Here is a 16271-nt window from a genome sequence, read left to right as displayed (position 1 = left end):
GACAATGTGTATTGGAAATTACATTATTGTTAGTAGTAGTAGTAACATATACAGAAAACAATCTAAAGACTTAAATATATTTCTCTCTGAAAAATCTCATAAGAAAAGCTGAAACACTGCTTATACATTACTGGAATATGTGTAAGCCTACATAAATGCAGGGTACTGATGTTGTAGATGATAAATTACAAGTATGTGTTTTGAACTGTGTTGCTAATTTAACGAATTTATGGTTTTAGGATGCTACACTGTATGAAGCATTTTTGTTTGTTAAAATAGTGAAACTATTCAAGCTAAAGTATCTATTCCATTTTAGCAGATACCACATGTAATTTTCCCCAGAAGGCAATATTGTATCAGTGATTTTCTGTCAGAGTTCAGTTCTGTTTAACTTTCTAAGCAATTGATTACTTTAATGGTATAATTTTAAAATAAAGTCCAAAATGTTTTAAATTGAACTAATCTAATTCATTTTATTAAAGATATTTATCTATCTTAATATTAATAAGTGATGTGTATCTTTTGAATCCTTATAACCTCAATAGAGTTATCTTTGCATAAATATTAAAGATATTTTAATTAAGAATTTGTTCACAGAGTATTTGATAAATCTTTTCTGAGATAAACATTTAAGTTACCACTTTTTTTTCAAAGAAAGCATTTACATTTTGGGTCTATGATGGCTCCCTAGTTGATACTACTTATTTTTACTCATCAACCAGTTATTGTGCTTATTTTTCTGCCTCTTATTTATATTTACATATTGTCCATTGTGTTTACTCTATTTTATCTCTGTAGATATCATTCCGGTGACTTATTAGGAGTTGTTTTACATTATTTTCACTTTAGAGTTAAAAGCAGTGAAATGGTAAATTAACCTCAAATCTTTTAACTAGTGATTAATCCCTATGAAGTGACTGCCTGGGACTTTAAATGTAATCTACAGATTTGGAAAAACTATCATTTTAAATGTAACTATAAAATTGATTTTATGAGAATTAAAGTCTTATCTTGGAGTGACTCATAGTAAATTAACTTTCAGATAACTGCTTATACATGTGAACAGACTTAGCCCCCGCCCCCACCCCACCATGTATTAGGAAACTGTTACTAAACTGAGAAATAAAATTGTACCAGATATTTAAAAGTGAAATACTAATCTTAAAATTTTGTTTGGTTACTAATTTTACATCACATGAAAATAAGAAAATATAATGAAGGATTCCAAACACACAAGGCAAATAAAAAAGAAAAATGGAAAGAACAATTTTAATGCTTATATTTCAACCCTTCTCTCTCTATCTTTTTTTTTCTCTCTCCCTCTCTCACTCTTTTCCTCTCTCACTCTCTCTCTCAGTGTATATTGACACTATGGCAATTTTGATTAGGATTATTTAAGAAATGATAAAACGACTAGGTAAAGACTGAGTAAATCTTTAACACTAAAATCAAAAGATGAATGCCTAGTCATGAGCAAAATTCTTATCAGAAACTTAAGTCAGAGTTTCTAAATTTTGGTCATTTATATTTTATTTTCATGTTTTCACATATGAGGAATATGCATTCATTCAGCTTTGATCATTGGTCATTGGTAGAGAAAATAAGAGAGAAATCCTAGACTATCAGAACTGTATTGTAATATTTACATGTCCTAGCACACCACAGTTCTACTTTAACAAAAACAACAAAAAGATCATCAGTAATCAGGAAATTCAGAAAAGGAAACATGCAAATTGTTGAATTCAGTTTTTTTTTTTTTTTTTTTTAGATTTTAGTTTTAAAAGTCTGTTGTCATTTGAGTTCATCATACTGTCAGTTATACATTTTCCATTAGCTTGGTCATTAATTGGGTTTTGGAAAAACTTATGAAATATCCTTAACCTATTTAACATCTCCAAATTCACTGTTAAAAAAAAATACTGTACTCTGCAACTATTTTCTTTTTCACTTACACTTTTTTTTAATGACTGGAGTCAGATAAGAAATATGAATTACAATTTGACTCCACGTATGCTGAAACCCAGCATGCACAAAAACAAATGCCTCCCAGGCCCTTGGCCTAACTGATAAACTTAATAAATGTTTATGAGAATTGGTTATCTTGAACCGTACTGCATTGCAGGTGATGCTACTGGGACATGTGGCGATCCAGGCACTCCCGGCCATGGCTCTAGACAGGAAAGCGATTTCAGAACTAAAAGGACTGTACGTTTCGCTTGTGATACTGGTTATATCCTTCATGGCTCAGAAGAAAGAACATGTTTAGCTAATGGCAGTTGGACCGGAAGGCAGCCAGAGTGCAAAGGTAATCTCAAGCAGAAATTAAATATATTGGAAATACTGGATTTTAGTGTGTATCTAAATCCAAATGAGTACAACTAGGAAAATTACTCTTACTAGTTTTTTCTGCCTGCAACTATGAAATAAAACTGTTGTATTCCCGTTATACTGACCAAAGAAAACCCTCATTGGTCATATATATGCAAACGTTGTTCAAAACATAGCAAATGTGTAGATTTAAAAAATAATATATATATTTGTTAAAAAGATTTATTCTTTCCTTTTTACAGTAGTCCCTCATCCATGGAGAATACATTCCAAGACTTTTAGTGGGTGCCTGAAACCACAGATACTACCGAATCCTGTATTTCTATGATTTTTCACACATACCTGTAATAAAGTTTTATTTATAAATTAGGCACAGTAGGAGATTAACAACTATAATACTAAAATAGAACAATTATAGCAATATACTAGAATAAGAGTTACGTGAATATGGTCTCTCACTCAAAATATCTTGTTGGACTGTGCTCACCCTTCTTCTTGTGATCTTTTGATCTGATAACCAAGGCAGATATTAGATGACTGACAAGTGGATATCATATACAGAGTGGGTACCTTGGACAAGGAATGATTCACTTTCCATGTGGGACGATATGATATTTCATCATGCTACTCAGAACTTAAAATGTATAGATTGATTATTTCTGGAATTTTCCATATATTTTTAGACCATGATTGACCATGGCTAAGTGAAACTTTGGAAAGAATAGTGGATAAGGGGAGACTAGTGTACCTATGTTGTAGAGACAAGAGAAAAGAATAAGTTGTTCTTACCCTAACATAACCTCAATGTCTGTCTTAGCTTCCAGTATGTAGAAATGTAAAACTACAGAAACATACAGAAATATGATTAAGATTTTTAACTGTAGAGTACAATTGTTAGTTACTAGAATTCACAACATTTAGGGTGTTTGAGTAACGTTTTAATTGTTCTGACTCAGAGTTAACATAATTAAATCTTTACAGGAGAGCCAGTTGTGGCTCAAGCCTATAATCTCAACAATTTGGGACACTGGGGCAGGAGGATCACTTAAGGCCAAGAGTTTGAACCAGCCTGGGTGGGACCAGTCCTGAGACCACATCTCTACAAAAATTTAAAAAATTAACCCGGTGTGGTAGCATATGCCTGTAGTCCTAGCTACTCCAGTTGCTAAGGCAGGAGGATCACTGAGTCCAGGAGTCAGAGGCCGCAGTGAACAATGATTATGCCGCTGCACTCTAGCCTAGGTGACAGAACGAGACTCTGTTTCAAAAAAAAGAAAAAGAAAAAGAAAAAAGAAACAAAGATAAAAAGGAAAAAGAAAAATATTTTACAAAATTGACTAGTAAATAAAATGTTGCTGGAAAATTATCTTACTGACTTTTAACTGTTCTTTTTGTGATTATTTTGTTGGAAAAACTAAACTTGCAAAATATTTTTAAACTTACTTGATGTTGTACCAAACATATTGGTTTTGCAAACAGAAGACAATTCCCAGTCAAACTTTCCTGAGGGTTTTTTGATTGACTATGCTATAGAAATATTTTTAATTATGTTTATTTAATTATGTTAATTATTATTCTAGAAAATACAGTTATCTTTTTTTAACTGGGTCAGTTTTAATAATCTTAAGAAAGAGTTGCAACTTAGTTGATATAGGGAAACGAGTTGGAAAACCGTGCTGAGTAAAATACAGTAAGGCAGACTAAACTGTTTATTTCTCAAACTTATTTTCCAAAGTCAAAGTCTTTTTAATGATGCTGTGGGCATCATTATATATGCAACATTGTGTGGGTGACATCTAAGTCAGTCCTTTGTTCAGCTGACCTACAAAATATTTTATAGATGAAATGCAGACTGGTGCTGATACTGCTTTGTTAGCATGCATGTTATGGATAAAAGGAGAACTATGAGTTGTAGCAAGTATGATAGAATTAATATTTTTCTCACAAATGAAGTTCATACAAATCACTTACAAAAACAGACTTTAGTAGATGAATGGACAAAGAATATGAACAGAAAGCAGAAATCAAAAAAAAAAAAACTGTAACCTATAGAAAAAATTCAACAGAACTACTAATAAAAAATATGATTAAATATTAAAGTATCATTTTTTACCTATTTTAAATATGGTAATATAAAGTTCTTGTGTGCAAGCATAGGAGCAGCAAAACTAGAACTTTAAAAAATTTCAAAATGATTTATATTGTTGTATTTGGAGAGCAATTTGACAAAAATTGCTCTCAAAATGATAATGAATAGAATGATAAATATTCATGGGATATATCTATAGCTTCAGTTTATTACTCGACTTTTGTGGAATGTTTTCTAACAAAAGTAGAAATATTAAAGAGAACACAAAATTATGAAAATGTAATTTTTATTTCTATTTATGAGTAGCAATAATTTGGAACAATCTTATACTATGAAAAGTATTGCTTAAGCAATTTTATGTTTACATAATCTAATAGTGCATAGTGAATAATATATTACAATATAGGCCATGAAGCAATATGAGAAAATGTATATTATGTAAAACTTAGAAATAAGATTTAAAATTATGTACTCTATTAGAACCATGAGAAATGATGATGAAGAGAAAGTATGAAAGGAAATACACAAAAACAATACTAGGACAGAGTTGTGAAATTATTGGTATTTTTACTTTTTATTCCAAATGTTTTCTACTGTTGTTATATTACTTTAATACTTTATAATAAAATTTGAAAGTTTTTCAGAATGTGAAGGATAAAGCACATGTAAAAATAAAAATATTAAGGGATGTATTTAAGTGACTTAATTTAATTAATAGAGAAATGCAAATTTGAAGAAAGTAACATTTTTGACAAACTGAGATTCTTTTAAATGATGGCAAATGATGTTACAGAGAAGGTGTGAACACAAGCAAAGTCTTATGCTATCAATGCAAGTGTATATTGTCATAATATCTTGAGTGGTTCTATGGCAATATATTTCAAACAATTTAAATTGTTAATGTTTTAGGGTTTTTTATTGATACATATTTTTACATATTAATGGGGCACGTGTGATATTTTGTTACATGCATAAATGTGTAATGATCAAATCAGAATATTTATGATATCCATCACCACAAGCATTTATTATTTCTATATGTTGATAATATTTCAGGTCCTCACTTCTAGCTATTTTGAAATGTACAATACACTGTTATTAATGACAGTTACGCTACTCAAAAATGATCCAGAAATTATTGTAGATATTTATCTTAAAAATAGAACTAATATACAGAGCTGTATATATAAGTTCAAGTATATTATATCCAAAAATCATAGAAAAATAAAACCAAACCAAATTAAATTGGTTAGGTAAATAAACTGTATGTTGGAAAGATACTTTAATTGTAATTTTAAGTAAGAAAAATAGAATTTAAAAAGGGTAGTGAAATTAATTTTTCACTGTTGTATATTCTATACCTAACACAAAGCCTAGAATATTGAAATAATTACATCCATATTAAAACATAATCATATATACATATATGCATATATAGATATCAGTTTCCATTTTTTGGTGGTGGACTTTTAAGCAATCTTTACTTTCTTCCTTATACTTTTTTTTTTTTTATCATTTTAGAAATGGCTACTTATTACTTTGATACAAGAAAACAAATGGTACCTTGAGTTTTAAAATAACAGTTCTAACAACAAAAGAAAAGCAAACATATATACTTCCTATAAAGATGCATCACAAAAAATATTCGATTAATAAACATGTATTATGTTTCAGCTTATTTCCTAGCCTGAATATGATTCAATGCTTTTATTATGTGCTATCAGCATCATTCCTAGGAACTTGTACTAGATGAACAATCTGCTATTAACTAACTTTGTGAGATTGGGCAAGTTAATCTTTCTGTGCCTCAGTTTACTATTAAGAAATGGTGGTGATGTTAACACTAACTTAGAGCATTTTTGTGACAAGTACATAATTTTGGAAAAGTTGTGGCTGTGACATATTAAGTGCTTAACGAATCTAAAAAAAATGGTAACTCTCTTTTGTATTAGTTTATGTCTGTTGACTGCTGGGAAATGACTCTTGTGAGAAGAGATGGTTTGGTTGACTAGTACTAAATGTAAATGCAGGTTTATTCACAGGCAACAATAAATCCTTTTTCTCCTAAATGTCAATATTGCAGAGGCAAAGTAGTTGCTGTTTCTTTTCATTGTATCCACCGGGCTTTAAGCATTCACTCATCATAGATGACACGCTTACCTTGTTTCATTTTAAGTTAATTTTACTTGTGCTTAGTTCAAATAAAATGTCTGGCCAGGGGGCGGTGGATCACGCCTGTAATCCCAGCACTTTGGGAGGCTGAGGCGGGCGGATCACGAGGTCAGGAGATCGAGACCATCCTGGCTAACACGGTGAAACCCCGTCTCTACTAAAAATACAAAAAAAGTCGGGCGTGGTGGGCGCCTGTAGTCCCAGCTACTCGAGAGGCTGAGGCAGGAGAATGGCGTGAACCTGGGAGGCGCAGGTTGCAGTGAGCCGAGATCGCACCACTGCACTCCAGCCTGGGCGACAGAGCGAGACTCGGTCTCAAAAAAAAAAAATCTGGATAGATGAAATTTATGTATTAGGTGTGGAGGAATTAAAGTCAAGAGAACAGAAACAACAGTATGATTTAGCCATATCTTGAAACCACCCTGATTAAAGAAATTCTTGATTTTTATTGTGTGGAAATTTGACCCTGCCTAGGTCTCTATTTCAAAATAAAAATTACATGACATTTTAAAACAAAGATGACATTATCTCAAATCCTTCTTGCATTGTGTCAAGCTACGTACGGATCATGATATATAACAGGTAAACATGACCAAAATTTTATTTTAGGCAGGCACTAATGCATTTAGAAGAAAGTAAAAATGTCTGCTATTATCATAGGTTCTGCTTAAAATATTATCTAGAGTTTGATTTTTATGTATATATGTAAAATGAGTAAGGTTCTTGCCTACACATGCATACACACACACGCGCGTGCACACACACACACACACACACATAACAGTTATACAAATGATAGGCAAATACAAATATTTAAGATGCAGCAAGGAATGCAGATGGCATTTTCTGAAATTATAATCATATTTCATATTCATAAAAGCTTCACTTCTGTAAGGTACTAAAATGCTTTCTGATATTACAATAAAATTAAACGTTACATTTATATATTGTTGCTTTTAAGACAGATAGTTTAAAAATTAACATATCATTATTGACAAATAGGTAAACATATATATAAAAAGTTAATCATAAAAAGACATTTGTGTTTGTACCTTTTATTTATAATATATTGAAACTTAATGAAAATGATTACTAGAATTTCATTACTTTGTTTTTACTCAGTTTGGTTTTGGTACTCTGGTCTAGAAATAAAATGTATACGTTTTAATTCAAAACAGTTATGTACTTATATAAACAAAAATATACATGGATGCTTATAATATTAAAATTGTGTATCTGTCTTTTCTGAAATATCAATGTAATAAATCTCTGTTGCATCTCATCACTCATTGTTACATGTCTTGCAATTTTACATGAGTTGCTCTTTAGGCAGAGATTCTTATAATCCTTCTCTAAAAGATTTTGTGATACCTGAAGTCAATACAGTACTCCTTGAATAATTATTTTACTCCGTAGAGTTTTACTGAAGCCACTAAAAAAGTCTTGAGAAAATGTTATAATTTACATCCCAGTAATTAAGCTAATAAAATTAACACACATTCATCTTGAATTTCAACTACCTAGATACTTTACTGCTTATTTTAGAGATTTTTGTTGTTTCTTTGAATAATTTGAGGTAATAGTTTAGTCATTAACTTTTTTGGGAAGAATTTCTAATTGCATTGTTTTTATATATACTCTTAAATGCTTTGTTTTATAGCTGTGCAGTGTGGTAACCCAGGAACCACAGCCAATGGAAAAGTCTTCCGAATTGATGGCACAACATTTTCTAGTTCAGTCATTTATTCCTGCATGGAGGGATACATCCTTTCTGGACCTTCAGTTAGACAGTGCACAGCCAATGGAACATGGTCTGGAACTTTGCCTAACTGTACAAGTAAGTATATTCTCAATATTTAAAAATCATTAGTTATTTGAAAGTATTTATGAGTATATAAGTATTTTTGTATGTTTTGTAATTAATAAACCATGTAAGGTTTTAAACATTTGGACTGCCTTTCAGATTAAAGGATTATAGTAGTTATTGTGGCTAGAGTGTACACTAATGACTTTAGGATAAATTGGCTTATCAAGGTACTACATTAACTGGCTGTGGAAAGAGAGGTCAGAGGAAGTCAGCACTAATAAATATAATTTAACAGAATTTTGAGAACAATGATGAATTATAGCTGCAATTAAAATTAAAAATAGAATGGATGCAATTTTATTTTGTCGATATAACACATATTAATAGCAAAATTGGTTTTCAAAGGGCATACTGATTCTTTATGGGTTCTTGTACTGTTATAGGGAGTCTCAATAGCTGACTTGTTCTCTTGATATGTTAAAAATAGATGGCACTTCAGAGATTATCCATTATAATAAAATTATTCACTAGAAGAAATTTTTGAAAAATGTGTTTAAAAGTCTTAAAATTATACACATTAATGCTTATTTGTAGAATAAGTAGTATTTAACCAACAATAATACACAACCATTGGAAATTATGGTTGTTTATTTTTATTAAGAAGAACTAGCACTTTTGGAGGCTGAGATGAGTGGATCTCTTGAGCCCAGGAGTTTGAGATCAGCCTGGGAAACATGGCAAAAACCCTGTCTCTACAAAAAAAAATACAAAAATTAGTCAGGTGTGGTGGTGCATGCCTGGAGTCCCTGATACTCAGGAGGCTGAGATGAGAGGATCACCTGAGCCCAGAAAGTCAAGGATGCAGTGAACTCTGAAAGTGCCACTGCACTCCAGCCTGGGTGACAGAGTGAGATCCTGTCTCAAAAGAAAAATTGTTTAGACTGTGTGTTCACGGATTCTAAGTATCATGAGAGGATGTTACTGAAGCCTCTATAGCAAAGGAAACTTGGGGATACTAGTGGGAGGACCTTTTGTATTGCAATTTGGACAGAGTATATATGCTTTTGCTGACCAAATAATTACCAGAAAATTAACTGAGAAGGCAGGGCCTTGTATGGTGTGTGGTGAGATGATCTTCCTTTTTTTCTGGGCTCCTTTTGGTTTGCATTTTCTGGATGAAGGGGTCAAATGAATCTGTTGCCCTCAAAGTAATGGCATATATGCATTCCTGGAGAAAATCAGTTGTAGTTAATATCTTGCATGCAAAGTTTGTGTGCAATGTCACACAAGGGCTGTTGAGATACCCATGTATATTATATCTCTTCAAAAGTGAAAACAAACTATGCTTGGGAAGCTGTTGAAATAAGCACTGAATAGAATGTATTCACTAAACCTATAATAGCAAAATATTTTCCAGTTATTGATAGGAACCAGCAACTTCAGTAATATTGATATGCAGGTCTTAATCAGGGGCATCAGGGTATTTAGGCTGTGGTAATCCACTTTCCCATGCCATTTATTTTTATCAGGTTTAAACAGTGAACAAATTGGACTGTTTAAAGGGGTGGCAGTAGGAACAATAGTTGTTTCCTTCAGTAGGTGTTATTTGATGGTTCTTAATTACTGTAGACCTTGTTTTAATCTAAGTTGGGCTCTATTAACTATTATAATCAGAAGGACAGGTCCAAGCAGCTCCATTTTGCCAGGCTAATTGTAAATGCCAGATAATTAATATTAATTTATTACTAATTGGTTCAAAATGTCCATATCAGATGCTTTAGGCCAATGGGCACTCTGACCATGAGGAATTTAGGCAAAGCAATAGTTCCAATGTTTAAAGTGAGACATACATGTTTGCCTTCTGTTTTATGTTTGGTAACTCCTCTAAAGTACAGGAGATACGTTGTACATTCAGTGTTATCTCCTCATATAGCTGTAATTTGAAGCCTGGTATCTATTAAGGCCACAAAGATTTTTTAAGTACTACATATCAGACAGAATATGTTAATTTAAAACCCATATTGTAGAGATGTGAAATCCAATTCATGTTCTTTTATCTTTCTGTTGAATAACTATTTTAGAAAATTTTGTATTTTCAATGAGTCCAGTTGTGGATCTTTATGTCAATTTTTGTTTCTTCTCCCTGTATCCTGGTGTTTGTTGTTGTTGTTGTTGTTGTTGTTGGAGGGGTGGAGTTACAAGACACACTTCAGGAAGAAGGACAATCTTCTCTACTCTGTCCATGTTTACAAGTATCTTCCTCCAGAGAGTTCCAAATCACTATTTTAAATGTTGGGGGTCTCCCACAGGGCAGTTGTTACTTCATTGGGTGTAGGGACTCCAGGCTTAAGTCAGGTTTGAATTAAGCCCACAGCTGTGCTATGGGATGACATGGGTGTTCTTCATCTATAACTCTGTGAACCAGAATCTTTTGGATGACAGACACATAAACAGTAGCAACAACAACAAAGGTATTGCAAGGTTCCTACTGAGCCATCTGTCTTTAGATGTGAACTGGAGGACACCAGATGGTGACTACTCCTTGTCAGACAGGCAAGCATCGGATAAGCATTCTTATTGCACAGTGTGCCAGCCTTTCCCCTGAGCACTCTATAGAATGGGAGTCAACACCTGCTTGAGACACACAACCAATAGTCATAGAGTAAGACGTTCATCTGAGTCTAGCATCATTCATGGCTTGTGCTGAATTTGAGACATATGATTAAATGTAAGACTCACAGATAAGTCTAAGCTGAGAGGCACAGAACTCAGAATCATTTTGAGAAGGACCACAAGCCAATACTGTCTCTGAATGTCAATTTTCAATACTTCTGACTTAGTTCTAGCATTTAAATCTATGGCAGAGGCCAGAAAAGCTCAGAAAATGCAGCACAAGTCAGTGCATCTCAAAGTGTAAGTACATTAGCACAGCACCAAACACTCTCTAACTAGGTGGCAGCAGAGCCAGTTATCAAGTCACAAACAACAACAAAAAAGGCCTTCAGGTAGTGATAGTCGTCCCTTGGGCCACCCTAATCTCTGCCAGTTGCTCTGTGGTTGCTTAAGGAAGAGCATGATTGACCGCCTCCTCCCTCAAATTTGTTCTATATTGACTGATTATGCCACAAAGCTGAAGATGTGCCAAGAAGGTATGAAAGATTACCCACGTGGTAAGACTCTCTTTGGTCAGAAATGGTTTGAGCAAAGGGATGAATGAACAGTGATATGATTTGGCTGTGTCTCCACCCAAATCTCATCTTAGATTGTAGCTCCCATAATTCGTATGTGTTGTGGGAGAGACCCAGTGGGAGACAGTTTAGTCATGGGGCAGTTTCCCCCAAACTGTTCTCGTGGTAGTGCTAAGTCTCATAAGATCTGATGATTTTATAAGGGGTTTCCCCTTTCACTTGGTTCTCATTCTATCTTGACTGTCACCATGTAAGATGTGCCTTTCTCCTTCTGCTATAATTGTGAGGCCTCCCCAGCCTCTTGGAACTGTGAGTACATTAAACCTCTTTTTCTTTATAAATTACCCAGTCTTGAGTATGTCTTTTTCAGCAGTGTGAAAGTGGACTAATACAGTAAATTGGTACTGGGAGTGGGTGCTGCTGTAAAGATACCCAAAATGTGGAAGTGGCTTTAGAACTGGGTAATAGGCAGAGGTGGGAACAGTTGGAAGGGCTCAGGAGAAGACAGAAAAATGTGGGAAAGATTGGAACTTCCTAGAGATTTGTTGAATGACTTTGAGCAAAATGCTGATAATGATATGCACAATGAAATCCAGGCTGAGATAGTTTCAGATGGAGATGAGGAACTTGTTGGGAACTGTAGTAAAGGTGACTTTTGCTATGTTTTAGTAAAGAGACTGGCAGCATTTTTCCCCTGCCATAGAGATTTGTGGAACTTTGAACATGAGGGAGATGATTTACGGTATCTGGTGGAAGAAATGTCTAAGCAGCAAAGCGTTCAGGAGGTGACTCAGGTGCTGTTAAAAGCATTCAGTTTTAAAAAGGAAATAGAATATAAAAGTTCAGAAATTTTTCAGCCTGACAATGCAATAGTAAATAAAAACCCATTTTCTGAGAAGAAATACAAGCTGGCTATAGAAATTTGTGAAAGTAAAGAGGAGCCAAATGTTAATCGCCAAGACAATGGGAAAAATGTCTCCAGGGCATAACAGAGAACTCTTTGGCAGCTGCTCCCATCACATGCCTGGAGGACTAGGAGGAAAAAAATGGTTTTGTGGGTCAGACCCAGGGTCTTCCTGCTGTGTGCAGTCTTGAAACTTGGTGCCCTGCATCCCAGCCACTCTTGCCATGGCTAAAGGGGCCAAGGTACAGCTCAGGCTGTGGCTTCGGAGTGTGCAAGCCATAAGCCTTGGCAGCTTCCATGTGGTGTTGAGCCTGCAAGTGCACAGAAGTCAAGAATTGAGGTTTTGGAACATCTACCTAGATTTCAAATGATGTATGGGCATGCCTGTATGTCCAGGCAGAAGTTTGCTGCAGGAGTGGGGTCCTCAAGGACTTGCACACTCTGAAGCCATGGCCTGAGCTATACCTTGGCCCCTTTAGCCATGACTAGAGTGACTGGGATGCAGGGCACCAAGTTTCCTAGACTGCACACTGCAGGAAGGCCCTGGGTCTGACCTACAAAACCGTTTTTTCCTCCTAGACTTCCAGGCCTGTGATGGGAGGGACTGTCACAGAATTCTCTGTTATGCCCTGCGGACATTTTTCCCATTGTGTTGGTGAAGGGAAACATGGGGTTGGAGCCCCTACACAGAGTCTCCACTGAGGCACTGCCTAGTGGAGCTGTGAGAAGAGGGTCACTGTGTTCAGACCCCAGAAAGGGAGACACAGAGAACAAGTAGCATGTGCCTGGAAAAGTCACAGATACTCAATGCTAGCCTGTGAAAGCAGGTGAGAGGGAGGCTGTACCAGCAAAGCCACAGGGGTGGAGCAGACCAAGATGATGGGAATCCACCTCTTGCATCAATGACCTGGATGTGAGACATGTAGTCACAGAGGATTATTTTGGAGCTTTAAGGTTTGACTGCCATGCTGGATTTCGGACTTGTATGGGACCTGTAGCCTCTTCATTTTGGCCAATTTCTCCCATTTGGAAAAGCTGTTATCCAATTCCTGTACCCCCATTTTATCTAGAAAGTAACTAACTTCCTTCTGATTTTATAGGTTCATAGGCAGAAGCACTCGCTTTGTCTCAGATGAGACTTAGGACTATGGACTTTAGTTAATACTGAAATGAGCTAAGACTTTTGGGGACTATTATGAAGGCATGATTGCTTTTGAAGTGTGAGGATATGAGATTTGTGAGGGACCAGGCATGGAATAATATGGTTTGGCTGTGTCCCCAACCAAATCTCATCTTTAATTGTAACTCTCTTATTTCCCACATTTTGTGGGAGGGACCCAGTGGGAGATAATTGAATCATGGAGGTGGTTTCTCCAATGCTGGTCTCATGGTAGTGAATAAGTCTCACAAGATCTGATGATTTTATAAGGGGTTTCCACTTTTGCTTGGTTCTCATTCTTTCTTGCCTGCCACCATGTAAGATGTGGCTTCCACCTTCTGCCATGATTGTGAGGCCTCCCCAGCCACTTGGAACTGAGTCCATTAAACATCTTTTCCTTTTTTTTATTTTCCTTTTTGAGACAGAGTTTCGCTCTTGTTGCCCAGGCTGGAGTGCAATGGCACAATCTTGGCTCACTGCAACCTCTGCCTCCTGAGTTCAAGTGATTCTCTTGCCTCAGCCTCCTGAGTAGCTGGGATTACAGACACCCACCACCACGCCCAGCTTATTTTGTATTTTTAGTAGAGACGGGATTTCACCATGTTGGTCAGACTGGTCTTGAACTCCCGACATCAGGTGATCCACCTGCCGTGGCCTCCCAAAGTGCTGGGATTACAGGTGACAGACACCGTGCTCAGCCTAAATCTCTTTTTCTTTATAAATTATCCAGTCTCGGATATGTGTTTATCAGCAGTGTGAAAATGTACTTATACATATAGTTTCGCTATTTTTATTGTGGTCAGTGGTAGGAACTTGGGAAAAGTTCCTGTGGGTGTCCCAGCATTTGCATGGTTTGAACTTCCCTGCTGATGCCAAAGGAGGGAAGCAAGCAGACTTTCTTGTCGGCTTGCCCAGATGTGGAGCAGAAGTGGAATGGGGAGGTAGAACTTGAAACATCACAATGGAGTCAGGTTCTTTATGAAAATGCTCATGTAGTCAAACATTTTACTTAGTAAATGTTACAAACACCAAAACACCACACAGCGTTGTTAAACAACTTTAATTAGTCAACTATTTCTTCAAGAGATTTAAATAGTAAGACAAATCTTATTTGTGTATGTCATTACTACTTTAAGTGCTGTAATTTTTTTGTGTAGATACATATTTGCATAAGGTATTATTTTTCTTCCACTGGAAGGACTTTAAATTTGTCTTATGGTACATTTCTACTTATGATATGTTTTTAGCTTTTCTTTGTATGCATATGTTTCTGTTTCACTTTTTAAAAAACATATTTTTGCTGGGTATAGAATTCTGTATGACAAGTGGCATTCCTGACTCCATGTCAGCTCCAGATATTGTTACATCTCATCTTTTGGGGTAGTTTTTTCTAAAACCTTGGGCAGTTTCCTCAGGAGCTGATCAGAAATCTGCTGACTACTTAAGGAGTTTCCTTCCTATATCTCTGGAGATATTTATCTGTCAATGTCCTCTCTGGTACTGTGTCCCATAAACTCTACCTGCACAGTTTTCTCTTGACTCTCAAAACCGTCTTCTCAACTCAAGGAGTCTGCTGGGCTCTGCATAGTATCCTCTTCCCTGTGCCACAGACTTGAAACTCTCTTAAGGTAGTAATATGAGGCAATCAGGGGATTCATCTAATTTGTTTCCTGTCACTCAAGAATCACTGTGCTTTGTTGCCTGATGTCCACTGTTTTGAAATCTTTCTTTTTTTTAAAATACACGCTTTCATTTTTTTTTTTTTTTCTTTTTTTGGTTCTTTCAAATGGAAGGTAAATTCTTCCTTGTTACTCCATGTTGAAAGAAAGCAGAATTCCTCTTACTTACTTAGACCTCATTTTTGCAATAGGGAACAACTTAACACTATCCCACCTTAGCCTTTAAAGCTTTCATCCACCTTTTAAGTATCAGGTCATGTGAAACATCTGGCAAAACACCTCAGGGCATTTCCTTCCTCCTTTTTAGCTAAAAGTAATCTCTCCATATTGTATAGTTTGTTTGTTTGTTTGTTTTTGTTTGTTTGTTTTTTGTCTATTACCTATAACACTAAACTGTAAACTTTATAGAGCAGTAGTGACTGGGTCTGTTTATCTCACTGACTCTTTATGGTAGAGCATAGCACCTGATGAATAACAGCACCTCAGGAAATTGTTGGTGGCAGACTTAAATAGACAAATTTTATTTTGGTTATCAGTATACGTGATTTACCATTCCAACTCAATTTTAAACTACTTACAGATAGGGCCTACAATTGTATGGCTAACATAGCACATAGGTTCTGGCATATACAATGTTTTCATTATTGAAGAGAGTGAAATAATGAAAATAGTTAAGAGCAACAGAAATATTCTGAGGAACATTTTCTTTTTTTTAAATGAATAACAATTTTGTTTATTTATGGATAAATAACTCAATCTTTATTTACAGCTGTCTTTCAATTTTAGTAAAGTAAAAATAAATAAACATTCCTATTTTTGTGATGGACAATTACATTGACATTTTTATTGAATGGTCTTCATTTTTCCTTAGGAATGTTAAGTTAAAAGTCATTTGATTCAAGACAGATTGATTATGAATAACATAGGAAAAGTATAAGGAAAGTT

General features: G+C 35.0%; 1 protein-coding gene across 1 annotated transcript in view; it reads left to right on the top strand.

Moving 5' to 3' along the window:
- CSMD3 (CUB and Sushi multiple domains 3) overlaps window positions 1–16271 on the top strand; it is a 1271497-nt gene that overhangs the window by 1205869 nt on the left and 49357 nt on the right. Inside the window, exons 57-58 of the mRNA XM_026454566.1 lie at window positions 2123–2305; window positions 8250–8426. Of these exons, the coding sequence (XP_026310351.1) occupies window positions 2123–2305; window positions 8250–8426 (360 nt within the window). The remainder of the gene's footprint in view (window positions 1–2122; window positions 2306–8249; window positions 8427–16271) is intronic.

This window comes from Piliocolobus tephrosceles, chromosome 7, assembly GCF_002776525.5.
Source record: "Piliocolobus tephrosceles isolate RC106 chromosome 7, ASM277652v3, whole genome shotgun sequence".
Classification (NCBI taxonomy): Eukaryota; Metazoa; Chordata; class Mammalia; order Primates; family Cercopithecidae; genus Piliocolobus; species Piliocolobus tephrosceles.
This window is presented reverse-complemented; position numbering and strand designations above follow the sequence as displayed.